At 54.9% G+C, this 21821-nt stretch overlaps 1 protein-coding gene across 1 annotated transcript in view; it reads right to left on the reverse strand.

Annotated features, from left to right (window-relative positions):
• Positions 1–208: 208 nt before the first annotated feature.
• The window catches only part of SLC7A11 (solute carrier family 7 member 11), a 44014-nt gene continuing 22401 nt past the window's right edge, over positions 209–21821 (reverse strand). Inside the window, exons 7-12 of the mRNA XM_029067534.2 lie at positions 14682–14805; positions 13553–13656; positions 13164–13260; positions 12374–12523; positions 9469–9646; positions 209–5857 (exon numbers count right to left, since the gene is read on the reverse strand). Of these exons, the coding sequence (XP_028923367.1) occupies positions 5790–5857; positions 9469–9646; positions 12374–12523; positions 13164–13260; positions 13553–13656; positions 14682–14805 (721 nt within the window). The 3' untranslated portion in view covers positions 209–5789. The remainder of the gene's footprint in view (positions 5858–9468; positions 9647–12373; positions 12524–13163; positions 13261–13552; positions 13657–14681; positions 14806–21821) is intronic.

Here is a 21821-nt window from a genome sequence, read left to right on the forward strand (position 1 = left end):
TGGTTGGCACAGACAGGCCCACATCTGGCTTGAGAACTCTCTCAGCTGCCTCATGGGGAGGTGAGCAGGTGGGGGCAGCCCCGGCTGTCAGAGGAGGAGGCGAGGGGTTGTCGACCCTTGGCCGCGGATCAGAGCGGCAGAGTGGGGCAAGTCTTGAAAAGAGACTTTCCATGCCGGCGGAGGTTAGGAATGACACTTGGGATGTTGCTTATTGTAAACTCTATCCAAATATTTATTTGGTTTTCAATTTCTGTAACAGAAACACAATTTTTTGCAAGTGTTCTCAAGTGAAAATATTTACAAACAAAGATATACAGTACAGAAGAAGCCAGCTAAAAGCCTACAGGTGTGCCTATAAGTAGGTTCCCATGAAACGACATCACGATGTTGACGGGTATTGGACGCCACGCTGCCTTCCAGCCAGAGACACACAGTAGGTGACCCTGCCCCCCGACACACACACAGCCACACACACAGACACCCCTTCCCCAACGCCACGCCGACCGTGCCGATGCCCCAGGAGTAGTGAGATAGGTGGAGCAGGCTCTCTCCCCTCAGGGGCGGCCAGGAGCCTTCTCTCCGTTTCAAGTATTTAACCCTAGGGTTGGAGGACGGGCTGGCAGGCGTCTCGCTCGATGCCATCTATGTGGCATGAAGAGGAAGGGCCAGGGAGCCTCTGTGGTGTGAAGAGGTAGAGAGGAGCGGCATTTCCCACCTTACTCAGTGAAGGTTCTACTACCCCCAGCAGGCTCCAAGGGGTTCAGGTCAAAGGTGAGCCACCGTGCCAGCATTTCCAGCCCAGAAGGCTAACCCCACCGCCACCACCCTCGCTCAGCTTCCAGGTGCCCGGACTCGCAGGACTCATGGGCGCGGCACGGTCCAAGGAGGCGAGGGCGGCGGAGAGGTCGGCCTGCGGCCGGGCTGGACTCGCGGCCACCGGGCCCAGCGAACAGGAGTCAGGCCGGTGGTTCCCCCGGCCTGTCGGGTCCGGTTCAGGCCACGGCCTCACACCCCAGGCACCCTGCGATGAGGCCGTGTTTCTGGATGTTCCGTTTGGCCCCGATCCGTCCGTTCTGCCTGATGCTTGTACGAGTTTTGGGTTTGGAAAAACTGAACTGGGAAGCCATCCTTCGAAAGACACGCCCAACTCCTGAGTCAATCCACCCAACTGCCAGACACCAGAGGCTCCTCATCAGGACACCGCCACTTGCTCTCTGGCAGTCCCTGGAAACGAGCCCTTCATACTCCACCAGACTTCCAGGGACAGGGAAGAGAAGCAGATCATTACCCAAGAGTCTTAGGGAAACTCCTCAGCGGACAGAAAAGATGACTGTGTCCATCAGACCTTCCGAATCCAGGCAGGATACACCCTCCTCTTTTCCCCTGATTTATCTCCTAAAGCTCTGGGAGCCGGCTCTCGGTTCAGCCAGGAACACTCACTGTCTCACCGCCTGTTGGTCGGCCGTGGAGTGTGGAGAAAACATCATCGCTTACTGGGCCATACGGATTGCCTTTTCCCGTGTTACACGCCATCATCCAACAGAAATAGGCATGATGAGCTAAGCGCCTTCTGGAAAACCAGTCTGTCTTAACCATGCAGAGAAAGGAGCTGGTTGGGCTGATGACCTGCTTACAAAATGGACTGAAAGATACTTTTTGATGGCACTCCCCAGTCTGTATAGCTCCCTGAAGCTACGAGAAGAGACTCAATATCTCCTGCTTTCTCAACATGGAGGTTGTCAGGGACAGTATTGCAACAGAGAAGGGTTGTAAGTGTCACAGGATTTACAGGAAGTGTCACTGGGCGAGAAACGTTTGCCACTTGACCGCTTCTGGTGAACTCCTAGCCCCGAAATACTTTCGGGTTCCAGTCGGAGGACTAGAGGAATCTGGGTCTGGTGACCTTAGGCCTTGGGCTCAGGTGATGCCCAAGCACGGGGCAGAGCGTGAATTCTCAATCTTGAGAAGCAGCATGACTTAGTGGCAAGAGCATGGGCTTGGGAGACAGACGACGTTTGTTCTAATCCAGGCTGCGCCACCTGTCCGCTGCGTTACCTAGGTCGAGCCACTTAATTTATCTGTGCCTCAGTTACCTCAGCACAACTCACTGACCTCAGGGCCACAGAGAATTGAAGACTGTCAGCAGCCAAATCTGGATTTTCAACCCATCCCAACAGATGGCAAAATTGAAAAATGAATGACAGACAGGCCCCCGCCGTTGTTATTTCTCCAGTCTTCAGACACAGTTGCCTCCTAGGAGTTGGAACCCTCATGGGGGCAGATGTGAACAAATCCTCAACCAGGTTATGAATGAGATGTTTGAAAATTCCCCAAACACTGTTTTCATGGAAGGATAAGGGAATGTAAACAGGAACTCAGAATAGACAGCAGCACCCAGTCCCCCTCCACCCATCAGCAGCACAGGCGAGATAATTATCCAGCCCCCACGGGAGGTTCCGTCCGGAACCGATTGGGACAACCTATGTTTGGGTTGTTGTTGAAATGCCTAACTCGTTCCAGAATTAATATATTACAGTTCTATGCAGTCCCCCAAAATATATTCACCTAGATTTCGACTTTAATAGTCATGACCTAAATCTCCTGCCTATAATTCCAAAAATAAACTAAAATTCTTCTAATCATTTTCTTCTAGCTACCAAGGTCTTGCTGTGCAGTGTAACTGCCTCACAAATCACAACTATTCAGCAGATAGCACAGGTCGCATCTGAATGACAGAGTAAACGTAGCCCATTGCAGAGATGGAGCGGCAGACCGCCAGCACAGTTCAGCCCTATCGGGTTCATCCCAAGTCGACCGGATCCCCAGAGGGGCTTTCTATCCGGGGACCCTCTGGCATCTGTTTCCCTTGGATAACCCTTGGATCTGCAAGCCGGAATAAGATAAAGCATCTACCGGCGACTTTCTGGAGTCCATAGGGCTTTTGGTTGTTCTAAAATCATTTCTTATTCCCAGATATTATCCACCATAGCTTGGCTGGGTGGATAAAGATTTGCAGCATTGAGGACTGATCAAGAAGACACGCGAAATCCCTCATCCTCTACCTATCACAGCGTTCAAAGGCCGAGCCGTGATCCATCAAAAGCGGGTGTCGTAGCTCATTAATTCCTCTCGGCTGCAAAACTGTTGTCAAGACATTCATCCATCGTGGAATCAGTCTTTTCTGTGGGCTGTCGCTCATATCGCCCATCGGAAACAAAGAGAGCTTTGGGACCCCCAGTCGGAGCATTTGAAATGGCTCCTCCGGCCTCGTGGGTGGCATCGGACAGCAATCTGGGGGCCAGACAATGAGGCGAGCCCTCAGATGGCGTCCTTTGGATGGCTGGTGGGGTTTAACGCCGTGAGCTGATATTCCAACTGGACTGTCTTGGGCTGAATGGTGTTACTTGTTCCATACTAGCTGGTAGATTGGACGTCCAGATCTCCGGCTCCAAAGAAACAGGTGACGCGTAAATCTACCTGTCATGTTATTCCAAGCTCATCACTGATTCTGAATTAATATATACCTATTTGTCAAGTACAATTCATGTAATACTCTGCTACCTCTGTATGATATCTTGGAAAAGGTATCACGGCCGGCGTCTCACCCACGAAAGGCAGCAGAGAAAAATTCACCACAAGCAATTGGTGTCAAAAAGTCCTCCTGCAGCAGGAAATGGTGCCGATGTAGCAACTTTCTACAATAGGTAAATATCCAACCGAAAGATACCTACTCTTTCCTCCCTCTTTGACTGCTCTGTAAAAATGCAGATCTCTACACCTAAGCTCCACCTCTAGACTTAAGCTCCCTGTGGGCAGGGATCTTGTCTGCAGACTCTATTTTGTACTTTCCCGAGTGCTTAGAACAGTGCTCTGCACCCCAAGTACTCAATCATAACATTGATTGACCGATGTCTTCCAGCGTTCCACCGCTGGCTTCTCTGAGCTTTTCTGGGTTGTTGTGTTTCTAATGGACTCGGTCAGGGAGGTCTGATGGTGGTGCCCGAGCAGATTCTGACCTCCCGTGGGGAGGACACAGGGCTCGTTAGAGGAACGTCCAGCTCGGGGGCCCCTCACCGCCGGCCTCGGAGCCGGACGCGGCTCTCCGATTGCAGGCCCAGTAGCCCGGCACCGGCCAGGGGCTCAAACCTGGATGCGTGGAGGCAGCGGTGTGGGTGTGAGGGAGGGAAAGGATGTGAGAAAGGGTGGCCATGGCTCTTCCCTCAGTGCGGGAGGATGTCTGTCTTGAAAACTCATTTGCAGTGATGGACGGGTGTCCTCTCAAACTCCCACCCTTTCAGGGAGATGCAGGTGGCCCTCTGAGCTCAGCGGCTCCTCGTCGCTGTCACGGTGGGCTTCTCCAACGAGATCCTGCTCGGGTGCCGATGGCATTCCCACAGAGAAAGCGACCGGTTGGTATTGGACTCAGTTCCGTCTTTTGAAATTTGATCACAAAGGCATACGAGAAATTCACTGCTGGATTCATGGCTTAAAAATCTCTCTCACTCACACGCACACGCCCACATTCACACACACACACACCATGCGAAACCCTTCGGATACAAATCAGTCATATCGTTTTCCTCTCCCCAGTGATGATGGCTAAAATGAAATTTTCAGTAGTCACAAATTAGTAGAAATACAATCAAAATTCGGACTAATCTTTCCCCAGAGCCGATGGTAATTTTATAAAAACCTTTTGCAGTGCATATTAGATAACTCTTCTGAATAGATTTTGTGGAAGAGGCCCTAAAAGGGCATGCATCTAAAGTGAGTCTGCAGAATCATTCCAGCATAGAAATAGGTGGGAGGGTGCAAAACCTTTCCACCAGGTTTCCGGGTACTGACCCGAAAAGGTGCTCCGCTGAGACAAACTGTTACAGGTAAAAGAGTGCCAGAGCCAAAATGGTTTGTTTCTGACACTCAGCTGGTGGAGTGACAGTTGTCACAGAGTCAGTGGCTCAGCTCTGAATCACCCGGGGAGGTGTTAAGACCAGGCCAAGGCAGCCCTGGGATCCCTTTTTTGTTTTTTGTGGAATTTTTCAGGGTGCACGGTCTTCTGAGGACGTACAGTCCTTGCCTTTTACTTAGACCAGATCCAATGATTTCCCCAATTCCGCATCCAGATCTTACCCTGACAACGTCTCGGGTTTTCAGTTGAACACCTGGGCCGAATGGACGGCGGCCCCGAAGCCGCCCTCCCCTCCCTCCACCCCCGACCTCTGGAGGCCGGCGTGCCCTCCCTTCCAACATCAGACGAGCTCCGCCAGCTGGGTTATGAAGTAAGTGCTCCGGGTTAGTGGCGAGAGCCAAGAGGGTGTGCGTGTCTCTCCCTAGGAGCCGCTCCCCACAGTGGCGGGCGGGGCCACCGCCCTGGAAAGCACCTCCCGGAACGGTCACGTGCAGAAAATGCCCGACGGTCTTCAGCCGAAGACACGATCCGTTCCGCTGGGCCGTCTGGGGAACCTGCCCAGGGGATACCGTGGGGGAACTGTTTCTCATTTTTGGCTTCCAGAAGGGTGGGCATCTGTTATGCCCGGGGATGAGGTCAGCTGGGGACAGGAGGGCCGGTTCGCTCCCGGGCACGCACTGAGATCTACGCCTTCCCATTTCGTGTTGGGCTGGGCCGTGAAAGCAAACTACGGCTAGAGTCGCTGACTCCCTTAACTGCGAGTGAGATCCGCGCTGGCTAACCTCCGAGGTCCCGCTAGGCGGGGGCCAGGCTCCTCACCCTCTTCTGTCCCAAGAGGTCCCTGGCTGGGGCGAGAGCGCCGAGCCCAGCCCGCGGGGCCTCAGAGTTTGGGTCCGTCCTCGGATGGCGCCACCTCCAGGATGATCTGCAGCGTTCTGGTGATGGACTCTGGAAAGACAAGGGAGGGGGTCGAGAGGGGCAGCAGAAGCTGGAAGCGGGAGCCTCGACCGTGAAGGTGCACTGAGTTGCGTCGCTCACCTCGGGGAGGGCCCCAGGCACAGTTCCTGTGGACACCGTGCAGTCTGGGCCAGCGAGTGTTCGGCTCGCATGGGACCGGGCCCTTCCCCGGCTGACCCTCTTAGGTGGAACTGTCACCCTTCGTCGGTCAGGTGGCCCTCCTGTCCCTTCCCCGGGCCCCGGGCCCACCACGGGTTTCAAGGTGTCGACGGTGGTGGGAAGGGCCGGGTGGCAGCGGCACAGCGGCGGCAGTGTTTCGAAGGCGCCCGCGGCCGCTGCGTGGGCTCACCCCCTCCTCCTCAGCCTCCTTTCCCTTCCTGGCCTCTCACTATACCTGCTCCACCTCTACTTCCTCCTCCTCCTCCGTCACCATCACTGTCATCCTACTTAGAGAAGCAGCGTAGCTCAGTGAGAAGTGCACGGGCTTGGGAGTCAGAGGTCATGGGTTTGAATCCCGGCTCTGCCACTTTTCAGCTGGGTGACTGTGGGCGTGTCACTTAACTTCTCTGTGCCTCAGTTACCTCATCTGTAAAATGGGAATGAAGACCGTGAGCCTCATGTGGGACGACCTGATTACCCTGTATCTACCCCTGTGCTTAGAACAGTGCTCTGCACATAGTAAGCATTTAACAAATAGCAACACTATCGTTATTATTATTAGTACTTGGCTGTAGGATCCTGCCCAGTCAGTTCCCTGAAATGTGTGCCCAAGACTGGAGTGGGCAAGTTTTAGGGCCGCTTTTTTTTCCCATTATGCCCTTCGAGAAGCAGGACGGGCCTCCGCGGTGCTCCGCGTGCTCCGCTCGACCCCACCCCACCCGGCTATAGTGTGGAAACGGTGGCACCGGCGGAGAAATTAGTGCGGTGCGAACCGCCAGCATCCAGCCCACTGGCCTCTGGAGACCTGGGAGGACCTCCGGGGAGAGACCCGGGTCACCGCAGGGAGGGTGATGGATCGACAAGCCACCTAGAGGGGCGGGAATGCTCCTCCGAAGGCGTACCATGGCCAGAGTCCGTCCGCTCCGTTCTACGTGCCACGTACCGTGTGTCTGGGATCTCTGCTCTAGGTCCTTCGAGGGGACCTCACCCGAAAAAGGGCTTGGCCACGGTCCCCTCTAGCTCCCTCCCCGGCGCACACGACTTATCAGCCCTGCCTGCCTAACCCCACCGAACTTCTCACCGTTCTCCGGGCAAGACCACTGCGAGACCACTGCCAATGCCTAAGCGAGAAAGGCTTCTGGGGGCCTTGACGGAGGCAGGCGATTTTTTTCTCGCACTTGCAGGCCCAGCCCCGCTTTGCCTGCGCTAGACGCACCGTACCTCTGAGTAAAGAAAGAACAACGGAACAAAATGGAATGGAAGAATTGGCCACTCGGTCTGTCACAGATGGCAGAAAAAGCTTCCTGGAGATCCGGCAGCTTCCTTCCTTAAAGAGAACAATTTCTTTTGCGCCAAACTTGTCTCCTCTGTAGAAGTGCGGTTCTACAGTGACATCCTGTGGCCAGAGGAATGCATCGGATCTGCTGGCCCAACCCCACAGCTTCTGCTTCTCCCAGAGCCGGGCAGCCCACCTGGACCCACGTCACCCAGGCCTACCACCATCCCCAGGTTCCTTCCCTCAATCCGCTCCTCCCCACCCCGTTGCTCCAAGCAGGATCTCTACGGTCCCCACCCGTGTTCCTGGCGCCGGTCGGTTTCAGAGCCACTTCGACCTCGTCCACTCGGTTCAGATTTTCGGCCCGAGAAGCGACACGGCCGGGCATCGGGGTCAGAACCCGACCGGACTCCGACGCAGGGATACGGCCGGGCATCGGGGTCAGAGGGCAGGCAGGCGACGACTCGGCGTGGGAGCCGGGCGTCGGGATCGGAGGGCGTCAGGGTTCTGACTCGGCATGGAAGCCGGACATGGAGGCGAGAGCGCGGCCGGGCTCTGACGCAGGGCGGCAGCCGGGCGTCACGGTTAGAGCGCGTTAGGAGTCTGACTTGGGGTCGCGGCCGGCATTCCGGTCGGGTGGCTCCAGGCGGTGATCCCGGACGGAAGCCGGGCATCGGGGTCATCGAGCGACTCGGTGCCGACACGGAGTGGCGGCCGGATGTCGTGGTTGGCGTGCATCTGGGGTCCGGTGTGGGGACGCAGCTGGGCATCGCGGTCGGAGCGTGTCTGGGCACCGACTCGGTCTGCGATTCGGGGATTGAGGTCAGGCCGCGACTGGGCTCTGACTTGGGATGGTAGCAGGGCATTGTGGTTCGAGTATATCTGGGGTCTGATTCGGGGACGATGCCGAGCATCGTGGTCGGAGTCCGTCCAAGCGCCGGTTCAGGGTGGCAGGCAGGCCTTGTACAGCTCATCCTGGCTACTGAGCCAGAGCCCGGGTCTGAGGACTCCGAACCCCAGGTAGGCGCTCGGGGTCTTTTACACACTGGGCCCAGGAGGTTGATGGTGGGCAGAGAGGACCCAGGGGATTGTCGGGGTGGGAAAGGGGGCTTTGCGTCTTGCTCTCCAAAGCAAGTGTTTTCAGACCATAGAAAGGCTGCAGAAGATGCGGACAGGAAGTGGAATAAAAATTGGCAGAAGTAACGCCCTATATATCTGCGACTAACTAACCTTCACTCCACACCGTGATTATCACGCGGTCTTCGCAGCAAATTCTCCAGGGGTGAAACGGCCAAGTGTAAACGGCAGGCCTCGAGTGCTAATGAGTCATTTAGTGAAGAAACCAGGCATCAAACGCAGGAATTCATGCTGTGAACCAGCCATGCTGTGACCAGCTGGCCACTCCGAGATTGGAGGTAGGGGACGCCTGACTGGCTGTGTTTTCAGGATCTTCACGGCTGTGTTTGAGTTTCAGTGTCGTTCCTTGGATTCCCGACTATCACCCCAGATTTCACCATCTTTGATCAGAATTACAAACCCACCATCTGATAGTTAAGACTAAGAAGACCCCTGGCTCTCCCTATTATAAAAGCCCTTAGGAAATCTGCCCACCTCCACCCCCTTGCCTCCTCCAGGGAGCTCACCTTGGTTTTTCTTCTCCTTAACCCCAACCCTAACTCCTGGCCCTTCAAGCACGTAATTCGCTCTCCTGGGAGCAAACTCCTGGGAACCCTTAAGCACATTGCAAATAACCTCCTCTACTCCTTAAGCACCTAGGGATTTGCATCTCCACCTTGCCATTCTTTTAGCATCTTTCTTCCCAGTTCAAGGATAGGCTCCTTTGGGGTGGGGAATCATACCTCCTCCTTTGATCACAGGCTCAGCCCACAGCAGGGACTTGGGAAAGGCCCCTGATGGGCTACCTGAAGTCTAAAGGCCAGGGCGGGACTTGGTGGGTGGGCCCCTACCAAGGGGCTCCCTCCCCACAGGACTGCTCCGACCGCAACAGGGAAGAGGAGGCTCATCCTCTGGGAGTCTAAGTGCTTCTGGGAGTCTCAGATCCGCTGACCCCGAGACCTCGAGCGGGGGAATGGACTTAACTCCGGACAGCTGCGCCCTGCCCACCCGCTTCTGCCCACTGCTCCATCGGTCGGGGGGGGGGGCTTACCTGACAGTCTTCGAAACCACTTGGGCTTCTGGTCCCAGATGATGAAAAGATAGTAGGCAGGCACCCCGGTCAAGGTGATCACAAAGCCAATGCCCGTGCTGAAGGGGTCGGAGTAGAGCGATAATGCCACCATGAAGAGGCAGGTGAAAGAAAACAAAGCCGGAATGAACAGCGGCACCTGTGATGCAAAAGCAAGGAAAGTGTCACTACCAGCGGGCCCGGCCACCGGATCGCCCCAGCCATCGGCGACTTTCCCGAACCGGGAGGTGAGGGAGGGTTTGGCCACGGGTCACGGAGAAGACTCTGGCATGGGGAGTTCGAACCGCCTCAGTTCCTTAAACTGCTGGGGCGCGTGGCGTTTTGCATGCTCTGAAACTTGGAGGTTTAAAATTCCAACATCGCACAAGTCCCTTCTCCTCTACTTCTTTTTTTTCCAACCGGTCAGGACCTTTTTTGATTCTTATTTGAATCTTGAAGATCGCCTGCTTGATAATTACCCCTCAAATCCATTTTAATATGAAGTGGAGAGCTCAGGTCACTTGCTCTTCTCGAAAACTATTAAGTGCATATTGATTTTCCTTTCGAGATGGAAAACGGGAATTGGCAAGAACCGAAGGGGCCGGCTCCCATTTGAGTTCCAATAGAGATGCTGGATGGCATTATGCCATGGATATAATTAAAGAGGATTTGTGACCATGTGGCCAAAAGATGACCTGTGGTATTTTTAAAGAGCACAGATGGCAAAGTCAAATCAATTTCATAGCGATCAAGCATAGAAGGGCAGCGTGGTGTGGTGGAAAGAGCCTGGGCCTGGGAGTCAGAGGACGTGGGTCCTAATCTGGGTGCCGCCACTTGTCTGCTGTTTGGGCAAATAAATGATCTTCCCCATGCCTTAGTAACTTCATCTGTAAAATGGGGATTAAGACTGTGAGTCCATGTGTGCCCAATCTATTTAGTATGTATCTACCCCAATGCTTAGTTTAGTGCCTGACCTAGTAAGTGCATAACAAATACTGATAAAAAAAAATGTGTCAGGCATCGAGCACAATGTTCAGTGAGCCGGTAGAAGGATTCGACCTCTCGAATGGGATCTCTCCGCATATCTCAAATTCTGTATCTAGTGCCGAGAGGCAATCCGGTGAGTTAGAGAAGTTTTACTTTGAATTAGCCGCGATCTAGTTCATTGAAAGATAGAGTAACCATGGGAATGAAGTCCAGTCTTAAATTGGAAAAGTGTGAGTTTTCTAACTGTTTTTGCCTCCGGTTTCCCTACTCAAATGGGGATCTATGGAATCTTGGAACCCAGTGTGGGCTCAGCTCCAGTTCAGCCTCCTCTTGACTCTTCCAAGGGGAAATCCCCATTTAGACTGTGAGCCCGTTAGTGGGCAGGGATCGTCTCTATCTGTGGCCGAACTGTACATTCCAAGTGCTTAGTACAGTGCTTGGCACATAGTAAGCGCTCCATAAATAATATTGAATGAATGAATGACTGAAATGAGGATTTGAGGGGTCTCTCCCCCGCTGGCTGGCTGCTGCCCAGCAGCCCGGCAGGGGCTTTCTGGACCCAAATTTGAGATCCAATATTTCTTTCCTTAGAAAACATCCCACTGTCTTTTCAGCCACAGCAGAAAGCAACTAAGAAGAAAGCCGACTGGCAAGCAAGTGTGAATTATGACTAATTCCACCCCAGCAGAGGCCAGTTTGATGAGGTTTGTTATCTTTGAGCTATCAAAAAAGGAGTCAGAGGACTGGATAAGTGAATGTCTTTTTGGTCCCTCGTTCACTGGCAGTTTTGAAGAAAGATCGGGTGACTTGCGGTTTAGGGGAGATTTTTTCAGCTGGATCGTAAGCTCCCTGAGGGCAGCGATAGTGCCTACTAACTCTCTTGTATACTCCCTTGTGAGTATAATAATTAATTATAATAATAATTATTATTATGGTACTTGTTAAGTGCTTACTATTTGTCAGATACTCTTGTAAGCACTGTGATAGTACAAATTAAGCAGGTTAGACACAGTTGTTGTCTCATATTGGGCTCACACTCTTAATCCCTATTTTTTGCAGATGAGGTAAATGAGGCAAAGAGAAGTAAAGTGACTTGCCCAAGGTCACACAGCAAACGTGGCAGAGCCAGAATTAGAACCCATGACCTTCCCAGGCCCGTGCTCTATCCACTCCTCCATGCTGCTTCCCCCGGTGATCCACCCTCATGAAATCATCAGTGACTACCTTTAAATGAAGGATCACTTGATTTATGTAAACTAGAATGGTGTTCTCTCTTCCCCTACCCACTGCGGCCTGTGAGCGTCGGGTCAGAGTAACCCCGTCACCAAAAGTCACGTGACCTCCCTCTACCAAGTTTCTGCTCTGGGGAAAACGTTGTTTTAATCGAACATCTCAAAAAGAGAGAAATTCATTTTTGTTCACTTCTTATTGTTGTGTTTTTTAATGGTATTTGTTAAGCACTTACTATGTGCGCTGGGGTAGATTCAAGTCAATCATTTTTGACGTAGTCCATGTCCCACATCGGACTCACGGTTTTAATCCCCATTTTACAGATGAGGTAACCGAGGTCGAGAGAGGCTAAGTGATTTGCAAGGTCACACAGCAGACAAGTGGCAGAGCCGGGGTTGGAACCCAGGTCTCTCTGCCTGGGACAAACTCCCTCTTAGAGTAGGTTCCTCTTCATTCTCCAGGGGACAGGGGAGAGTGCTTATGTCCACAGCGTTATATTCAGTTCCTCCTCTTACCTTTAAGCTCTTTTATTATCCATCTCCCCTGCTAGACTTGCAGATGCTAAAGAGCAGGGATCGTGTCTACTGACTGAATTGTATTTTCTCAAGCCCTTAAAAAGGTGCTCGGCACAGAGCAAGAGCTCAATAAATAAGGGGCGAAGGACGGTTACCTTGAAAGGACGCGGCATCTCGGGCCGCTTGTATCGGAGGTAGATGAGCCCGGCGACCGCCAGCCCAATAAAAAGCCATCTGGCGAAGCTGAGGAAATTCAAGAGCCCGTAGAGGTTGCCGGTGAAGAGCATGATCATGGTCAGAGGATGCTGCAAAGAAATCCGGCGAGAGAAGACCAATGGGTGGAGTCACGCCCACCTCCGCCCCCGTCCGCCTCCTCCAGCCCCGGCCGTGGGGGCCGTTGAATCACTGGGAGGGGAGCTCCCGAATGAAGGATCGCATACCGGGCCGGACTCTCAGCCTTGGCCACCAGTCACTCCAGGAGCAAATCACCCCAGGTATCCAAGGGCACTCTCGGCTCAGTGTGCTTTCTCACTACTACGCTTGCTCCTTCACCATTTGCTAGCCTTCCTCGACCTCTAGAGACCACGGCAGAGGCCGGAGAACGGAAGAGACCAGAGTATGCGAGTGGAGAGACTGAGTGTGGATCAATGCGGGCTACATGCAAGTCCTCTTCCCAGAATACTTTAGTCTGTTACCCCCAGTGAAGCTGGCTTCAAGAGTGTGTACACCATTAGCCTCTGCCCTTCATCCCGGGGAGAATGTAAGTACCTCAAAGGCACGGATCTGACTTGTAGATTTATCGCGCTCTCCCAGTTTCCCGGTGAGGTGCTTGGCTCCAATTAGAATGATCCTACTCTGAGGTACCCACAGTTCGGAGTTTCCGGGACTGTGTCACTGGGCGGTAGTGGGGGGCGGGGAGGGGGGGGAGACGATCAGGAAACTCACCAGGACGATGACGGCCGGCAGAGGGGTGTGCTTGCGTACGTGGATCATGGACAGGATTTCTGGCAGGTGCCCCTCCCGGGAGGCCACGTAAAACAACCTGGTAGGAGAGAAGAGGGGCTCGCCGTTCTCACGCGCGCCTTCCCGGGGCAACTCGGGCAGATGTGGGGTGCACAGGACCGGGGACTCCCTTGGGTTTGCTCGCCTCCCTCCTCCCCCCAACCTCCGGTACCTGAAATGTCCCAGAAGTCCCCCATCTACGTCCGAGCTAGCGCACTATTTGGACGGCTCTCTGAAAGCCGCTAGGCAGTGTCACCAAATTGGGGGGCCTGTCCTCTCCTCTCCCCTTTTCCACCTACCCTATCACGATATCCCACCTTTCACTCGCTCACCTGGACACAGCGAAGACGCCACCATTCATGGAGCCAAAGCAGGACAGGGCGACAAAGATGGGGACGGCGAGTGAGAAGTTTCCCAGCAGTCTCTCGGCGAAGGTCTGGGAAAGGAGGCCCGGGACCACTGTTAGCACCCCGCCGGAAAGGTACTGTGGTAGGAGGGCATTTCCAAAGGGGTGTGGTGAGAGGGCAGGGGAAGGTCCAGCTGTGTGAAAGCCCTTTGCTGAAACAGAGGAGGCCTCAGAACCCACAGGGAACATTACCCTTGATGGGCATTCTGCCTTTCGGCCGGCGATGAGCCCTTCCGTATCCTTTTCAAGGTGGGGAATGTCCCGTCAGGGAGCTCGATGCTCTAAACGCATCTGCCAGGCACAACTGCCGGCCCGGGTGGTCGGCCCAGTGGTGGACGCAGGTCACCCTTGCGGAACCTGCCCGAGCCAGGCTTGGGTCTATCAGTCGGGTGGGTTCACCCACCTCTTCAGCCCACAGAAGAGGTCGGAGCAGCCGGACACCCCCGCAGGAGAACGGCAGCTTGGGATAGGTTCCATTCCGGACAGTCCCCGGGCCCGGGATTGGGGCCTGAGGGGTAGCCAGACCCTCCAGGCCGCGGTTGTGATGCCTGAGGAGGTGCAGGGGTGAGCATTTTGTGGTGTCTGGTGCGAACGGCCCGATCCCGGGCCCCATTCATCTGAGTGAATCAGATGTAACAGTGGCCTGAGGTGACCGAGACTGGACGCGGCTCTCCTGTACGGAGTGATCGGGGCCTCCTTCGTGACAGAGCACGTGGCTGCCAAAACATGTGGGGTGGCGGGCCCCCGTGGGCCTCACACCTCTTTTTCTCAGGGTTTCATTTGTGTGGGGCTCGTATTCCACGAGACCCCCACGGTTAACCACGCGACTGCCCCCAGATCAACCTCGCAACTGAGCTAGCCGGGGAGCCGAGTTGGCTGAAGGAGGTCAGGTCAGATCCCGGTTATTAGGTGGACTGGGCTCCCTTCCCTGGACAGTGGCCTGTCCCTACCCGTCACCTCCGCAGGATGCACTGTTAAACGCATAGCCCAAAGGAGCCCGCGTGCCATTCCCCTGTCCGGATTGCTCGGTGACCCTGGTCCCCCGGGGCACTTACCACCGCCACCGCATTTGAAAGCAGCAACTCCTCGGCGCTGATGGTGGTGAAATAGGCCACGTTGGTTAATACGTATCCCACGGTGACAATGGCCATCGAGATGCATATGGCCAGGGGGATGTTTCTGAAACACACAGAGCAGCCCCCCCTTGTGAGCGCCCCCTGCTGGACATCCGCATCCTGACCCCACAGCCTGATCTGATCAGATGCTGGCCAGGCGTACCGCCCTTCCCCTATGGCCCTCCCCTATTAGCACGACCCGGGGTGACCGCAAGACAGAGGGAAGTGCTCGGCAGCGTTGAGGGGGTCTAGCGAAGACCGGGGAAGAGAAACCTCATGGGGCCTGGTGCCCGAGGATGGGAGGTCAGGGGGTGTAGCTCTTGGGGGCTGGCCTTGAAGGCTGGTCCTGGGTCAGCCACGTAGCTTGCGGGTGGAACCCTCCTCGATTCCCCTAGGGATCCCACCCATCTCAGGAAACATCGTGGTGGAAATTCCTGTGGATTTGGAGGGGAGGGATTAGGGGGGCCTCCTCCAGCCACTCCATCCCAACAGGGCTGGCTGGTGGGCAAAGGGATCATCCTTGATGATAGAGGAAGAAGAAGCAAAATGCTCATGGCTGTCCGTGAGAAGGGCAAGATTCTCTGCCGAGGAATAGGACCCAGGAGCGTTGGTCTGACCCGAAACCTGCAGGCTGCTCTATCTGGCATTCTGCAGGCCTAAGGGAGAGGGACATGTAACCTGCAGTATCAACATTAGGTGTTCCCGCCACCCTTAGCTCTCCAGCTGGTGGGACTGCATCCTCAGCACAAGACCGCATGTGGGAGAAAGCTCACCGGGCCCGACGCCGAGCCCGTGACCCTCTCTTCAGACCCTGTGGTGCCCCCGACAGAGGTGGGTGGTCGGAAGAAGAGTCCCTCAGCTCCCCGTGGTCATGTTCCAGGGGCAGTGGCAGTAATGGTATATGCTGAGTGACTGCTGCACGCTGAGCTGTGACTCGGGTTGTGGGGAAAAAAGCCCAGCTGAGAATTAGATGCACACCTGCCCCTTGGGAATGAAACTATGGAGCCACTTTCCCACCCATTCTTCCCCAGCCAGATTTCTTCCTTTCTTGCTTTCCCCCAGGCTGCCGCCTCTGGCTATAGAAAGCTCCCCGAAGAACTCACCCGGACCTCTGCAAATGAGTCCTTTGCCCTAGTGGGACCAGAACCGTAACTCTTGTCACGGCTGGGCCAGTCGGAAGGAGACCGGAAGGGCAGCTCTATCGTTCCTTCGTCCCCCCGTGCTGCTGAAGACGATTCTTTTTGAGCTGCTCGTTCTCCCCCACCTCCTGCCCTCAGGCTCCCTTCCCTGGGAAGGGCTGCCCGGCCACGGCCAAGGCCAAGACAGGTCGACGCAGAGAGAACTCGGCCCAGGTGCCGGTACCATTGAGCCCACCTGGGGGTGGCCTCACTGGGTCCAGGCACTTCAAGCAAACCTCAGATAAATCCAGCCCATCGCAGGTGTTCACTGAGGAGGAGAAGAGCCTGGAACGAGCCCAGGTCAGATCCAGGATGGAGCCGGGACATGCGCGAGCGGTGCCGGGCCACCGCTTCCTTTCCGGAAGAAGGCAGGAGGCTTCTGGGCACGAGGCATCTAGTGTCCTGTCACCCTCACGTGTGGCAGAGGGCGGACCTCTTTGGACCTTCTCCTGTCCAGCATCCTCACCCTCGCCTGGGGCTCCCCAAAGAAAAGCCTCCAGAGCTGTTTGCTTGTCAGACAGAGGACCTCGCACTGCCTGCGGCCAGGCTCCAAAGCCTGTCGGTCATCACCTTTGCAGCAAACCAGCAGTTCCTGCTGAACCGGGTCAGCCCTAACTACCTCCCTTTCCCTTTTTGCAGACAGATTCCAGAAGCCAGGCAGAAGTCACCCCAAGCCCAGATGAGATCTTCCTGATCTCTCCCTTACAGAGAGGCCCAGGGCTTTGACAAAGAGACACGGCGGCCCCCTCATTTCCAGCATCCTAGAACTCGCTCACTCTCCTCCCTCTCTCCCACCACAGGGCAGACTTCTGCGGGTTTGGGAAGACCCTGTACGGGACTCAGCTGTCTTGGGACTCCAGTGGTTGCCCCTCCTCAGAGGGAAGGGTCTCGTAAGTCACCCCGACCCCCGTGCCACAAACCGGACCAGGGTAAGGACGGATCCCCGTACATGTTCTTGGGACAATGTGGAAGAACTCCCCATCCGCCCAGCCAATAGCAGACAGCCTGCAGGAAAGAGACGAGGACACAGACACAGAGAGGTTGGCAGGAAAGGAGGCCGACGGACGGACGGACAGACAGGCAGGACGCTCTCGGGAAGCCTAGTGAGGAAAATCCAGGGGCTGGGCAGTTCCCACTTAGGACAGGCTCAGCAGCGCGGGCACGGGAATCCACACTGGTTCCCCCGTGCGGCCGGACCCCGGGCCCAGAATGGACCCAGCCGCTCCCGCTGATCTCGAGCTTTACGCTCATCGTACGCTTGGCCTCTCCCCACCCTCCACAGAAGTTGGGTTTGGGGTTTAGAATCCCATTCGAGTGAGTCTAACCTAAGTCTCACCGTGCTCCCGGGTCCACAGATGAAGAACTCCATTAACAAAGATAGGGCAGGGTCCTGCAAGGAAATGTAAGAAATGAACAGAGACGGATTAAAAGCCTGCAGAGGGGAAAGAGACACAGGACTAATATACAGGAGTGGAAAAACAGTGAGAAACGGTGAAACAGACAAGGAAAATAACGTGCAAAACGCAGGTGAAAAGGTGAGGGCTGGACAGTGAAAAATCATTTTCATCATTTGGCGAAACACATCCATTGTCTGTGCCTCACCCAGAAATCACGGTGATGAAGCGACAGTTTGGGAGAGGCAGTGGTTTATCACCTGACCTCTCCTTGCCTCATTTTCCTCGACGGAGAACCAGACCTCTCTCTTTCCATCAGGGCACACTGCAGGGCCCGAGCACAGGCCACCTTTAACCTTCTCCCTCTCTTGCATGTGTGAATCTGCCAGGGCAGCAGGGCCGAGCCAGACGGGCCATTGGCCAAGCGGGGCTGCGGATCTCTATCCCTGCGACTCGCCCCAGAGGCAGCATTCGAGGACCCCAATGGATGACGTCTCCCCCAAGCTGCCCCAGGGATGACCCAGGAATGGAGCAGACATGCCCGGCTTTGCAGATGGCACCCTGGAAGCATCGGGCATGGTCCGGGGACGGAGAAGAGGTAGTGCGCTGGAGGCGCAGCCCGGGGTTTGAAGCGAGGCTGGGCCCGCACACCGGCAGTGCACTCCTGCCCAGGGGACCAATGGCCGGTTTGAAGCTCTGACCGTGGCGGCACATCTGTCTGAAACCACGGGAGTCACCCATCCTGCAGACCCCGACTCCTCTGGAAACTTCCTCCCTCCCAGCGGGCAATGATCTTGTCCTCCTGATGTTGGGTTGGGAGCTCAGAGCCAGCCAGACTGAACCCAAATGGACCTGGTTGCTTTTCAGGGCCAGATTTGGGGTGCCTGTGACCAGCGACTGACCTCCCAGTCCTGCTGGACCTACAGGAATTGCCCTTGCCTCTGCTGTCAGAAATGCCAAGCCCATCTCAGAGAGAAACAGAGTGAGAGAGAAACCACCGGGCCAGTCCTTAGTATTCCAAATGCGACCCCACGAGGAGGCTTCTGACCTCCAAGCCTTTCCTTCGGGACCCAGTCCCCTTCCTGTCACTTGCCAAACAAAGTGGCTTCTGGGGATTGGCCCGTCCCTGCCGTACTTTCCTGTGTAGTTCCGGGTGGTTCGCTGATCCTCCCAAATCCAGCGTAGTCAGGGCCTGCCGCCTTTTCCGGGTCTGGGGACCTTTTTTCGGCCCACAGATGGGTTTTTCTGCTCTCCTGCCCATCACCTACCACTTTTGAATCTCCATCCCAACTGAGGCCAGTCCACCGAGAACCCCCTGCTGCATTCCGGTCAACTAAGCGCAGTGCCGCTCTCAGGCAGTTTTTCTGTAGACGGAGAGACAGAAGTCCGGAAAGCTTCTGACTCTCGAGTACTGGAGAGTCATTTTTTCAGGAAACAAATTAGCAATCTGATTGGTTTCTGGAAACTGTGGAGGCCGAGGTTCCTGGTGCCAGACACTGAGACCAGAGGTCGCCGAGACCAGAGTACGATCCTACCACCAGGGTCGATGACGGAGATTTCCGGTGCCTGATACTGACGATGGAGGTCACTGGTTTCTCACGGTGCTGTCATACCTCTGGTGTCGTTGATTGAGATTTCTGGTGCCTGAAGCTGAGACTGGAGATAATCAACTTGACCGAGTGTGATCATACTGCACGGTCAAGCTGCGATTTGCCTTATAAAAACATGCATTTTTGTCTTATTATCAATTGTAGAGATTTCTGGTGCCTGATGCTGAGACTGGAGATAACTGAGTTCCCCGAGTGCGGCCCTACCTCCGGTGTCAAAGGCAGAGATTTCTGATGCCTGACCCTAAGACTGGAGATAATAGACTTCCCCGAGTGCGTTCACACCGCCAGCGTCGATGGCAGAGATATCCGGTGCTCGACGCCGAGGCTGGAGATAACTGAATTCCCTGAGTGCGGTCGTACCTCCGGTGTCGACCGCAGAGATTTCTGGAGTCTGATGCTGAGGCTGGAGGTAACTGAAGCCATAGGTGATCGTTTTTCTTAGCGTGGTCACATCACCGGAGGTGATGGCAGAGATTTCTGGTGCCCGATGCTGAGACTGGAGTTCCCCAAACCCGATGAACGATACCGACTTCAGGGTCGTCTGTAGAGATTACCGGTGCCTGACACCGAGATGGGAGATAATAGACTTCTTGGAGTGTGGTCTCACCGCAGGGTCGATGACAGAGATTTCTTCTGGTGCCCGTTGCTTAGACGGGAGATAACTGACTTGCCAGAGATGGGTCGACCTGTGTGGGATCTCCACTCGGGTCGCTCGCAGCAATCTCCGATACGGCCTGACAACTGTCCCACGCTGGTTGGGCCGGTCCAGGTTTGGTCCCCAAAGGGAGATGGGGAGTCCCACCCAAGCCCTGCCCGTCAGGGGTTGCGGCACTGGCTGCACAGGTGGGCTGCCTTGCACCCTTCAGGCCTCTGGAAAGGAGAGCCACGGTGATATTTTTGCTGCAGCAACCACTGCTGCTCAGCCCAGGCCCCAGCCTGTCTGACCGGCTGTGTCTGAATGTATGTATGTGGGTCCCTCTTCTTCCCCTCTTTCTGTCACCCTTTCCTTTCCCTGTGTTTCCCATCTTTCCCGGCCTGCAACTCTCTCTGTGTCTCTCCTAGCCTGTAATGGCTGCCTTCCTCTACTTGTGTTTCCCTATCTGTCCCTGCCTGTATCAGTCCCCTCCGACCTTACCTCGCTGAATTCCTACACCACCCAAACCCGCACACTCTGCTCACACCTGCCTAACTTAGGTCACCGATTTCCTACTACAACACAGCACGTGCACTTGGCTCCTCTACTGCCAAACAAGTCACCGTACCTCGATCTCATCTGTCTCACTACCGGCCCCTTGACCGCATCCTGCCTGTGCCCCAGAGCTCCCTACTTCTTCACACTCGTCAATCACTCTCCCCACCTTCAGAACCTTATTAAAATCACATCTCCCCAACTAAAACCGCATTTCCCCTACTTCCTTTCCCTTCTACTTGCCTTTGCATTTGGATTTGTACCCTTTATTCACCCCACTCTCAGCCCCACAGCACTCAGGTCCATTTTCCTACTTTATTTTAATGTCTGCCTCCCCATCTCGACTCTAAGCTCCTTGTGGGCAAAGAACATCTCTACCAAATCTGTTATACTGTATTCTCCCAAGGACTCAGTACAACGCTTGCACACAATAAGCCCTAAAGAAGTACTGTTGATTGATTAGTCGATTGATAGATGTCTAAAATCCACTTCTGGCCACTGAGAGTAGCCCTTCAGATCTGACCTCCGTACAAGGGCCGCTGCCCCCTGAGACTCTTGAGGAACTTTGCACCCCAAGGATTTCACTGTCAGTTTGCTCCCCGGGGCTCACCGTTCCCTGAGGGTATGATGATCTGTGGTGAGGAAACTGAGGCCAGGGAAATGAGTAGAGCTCTCTAGGAGACGCCAGCAAAGGCTGTACCCTAGGGCGATGGATACTGGGGTTACTTTGCCCAGTGGCCACGTAGGAGGATGCCGGCAGGCCAGCCCATTTGAAGTGCTACTCCAGAAGGGCCTGGGGTTCAGAAGAACTCTGCCCAGGATATGACTTTTCTGCACTTCTGCAGAAGCCCTTCATACCGGGGCTGAGGTAGAGCCCCAGGCAAATGAGATGTCCATCGGGATCAACTTGATCAGTCGCTTGGACGGGAAAAGATCACAGCAGGAAACATTTATGTCAAGGTAAGCAAGGTAGTATTTATGGCCACCGAGGTTGTGAAACCGTCAAGCCCAAGCTGAGGATCTGATCGACACTGGTGAATGCCAGGTGCCAATCAATCATATTTATTGAGCACTTGCTGTGTGCAGAGCACCGTACTAAGTGCCTGGGAGGGAACAGGCTTACAGTCTAGAAGGGGAGGCAGACATTAATAGAAACCATAAATGATGGACATGAGCATAAGTGCTCTGGGCCTGAGGTGTGAATAAGGGAAGCAGATCCAAGTACAAGGGTTATGCAGAATGGAGAGGGAGAAGAGGCAATGAGGGCTCAGTTAGGGAAGACCTGTTATAGAAAATCTGCCTTCACGGCCTGAAGGCTCCGCTTAGGGTTCAGTGTTGGATTCCTCCCAGATAAAGATGATCACCACATGAACCCATTCCAGCTTCTCTTTGGCCCAGATGTAGTTTTGAAAAAAGAAAGACGAGACCACACGACGGCCTCTTCTTGCTGGGTCTGAGAGATAAAAGCAGACAGCGTCTCAGCCAACAGGAAGTTGCCCCCCCGCCCCTCCCCATCTGACTTCTCCTTTCTCTGCCCACAGGAGAGTCTGCCTCCGCCTCCGGGGGTGTGCGACTTCCCCACTGCCGGCAGAGGAACTCGGCCCCCTCGGACAGTTTTGGTGGAGGGTGCCGGTCCTCTGTCGGGCCTCGGACCTCATTGGTTTAGAAGATATGACTGACCTTGGAAACCTTGCGATATGGACTGTGAA

Source organism: Ornithorhynchus anatinus, chromosome 6, assembly GCF_004115215.2.
Source record: "Ornithorhynchus anatinus isolate Pmale09 chromosome 6, mOrnAna1.pri.v4, whole genome shotgun sequence".
In the NCBI taxonomy this organism is placed as follows: Eukaryota; Metazoa; Chordata; class Mammalia; order Monotremata; family Ornithorhynchidae; genus Ornithorhynchus; species Ornithorhynchus anatinus.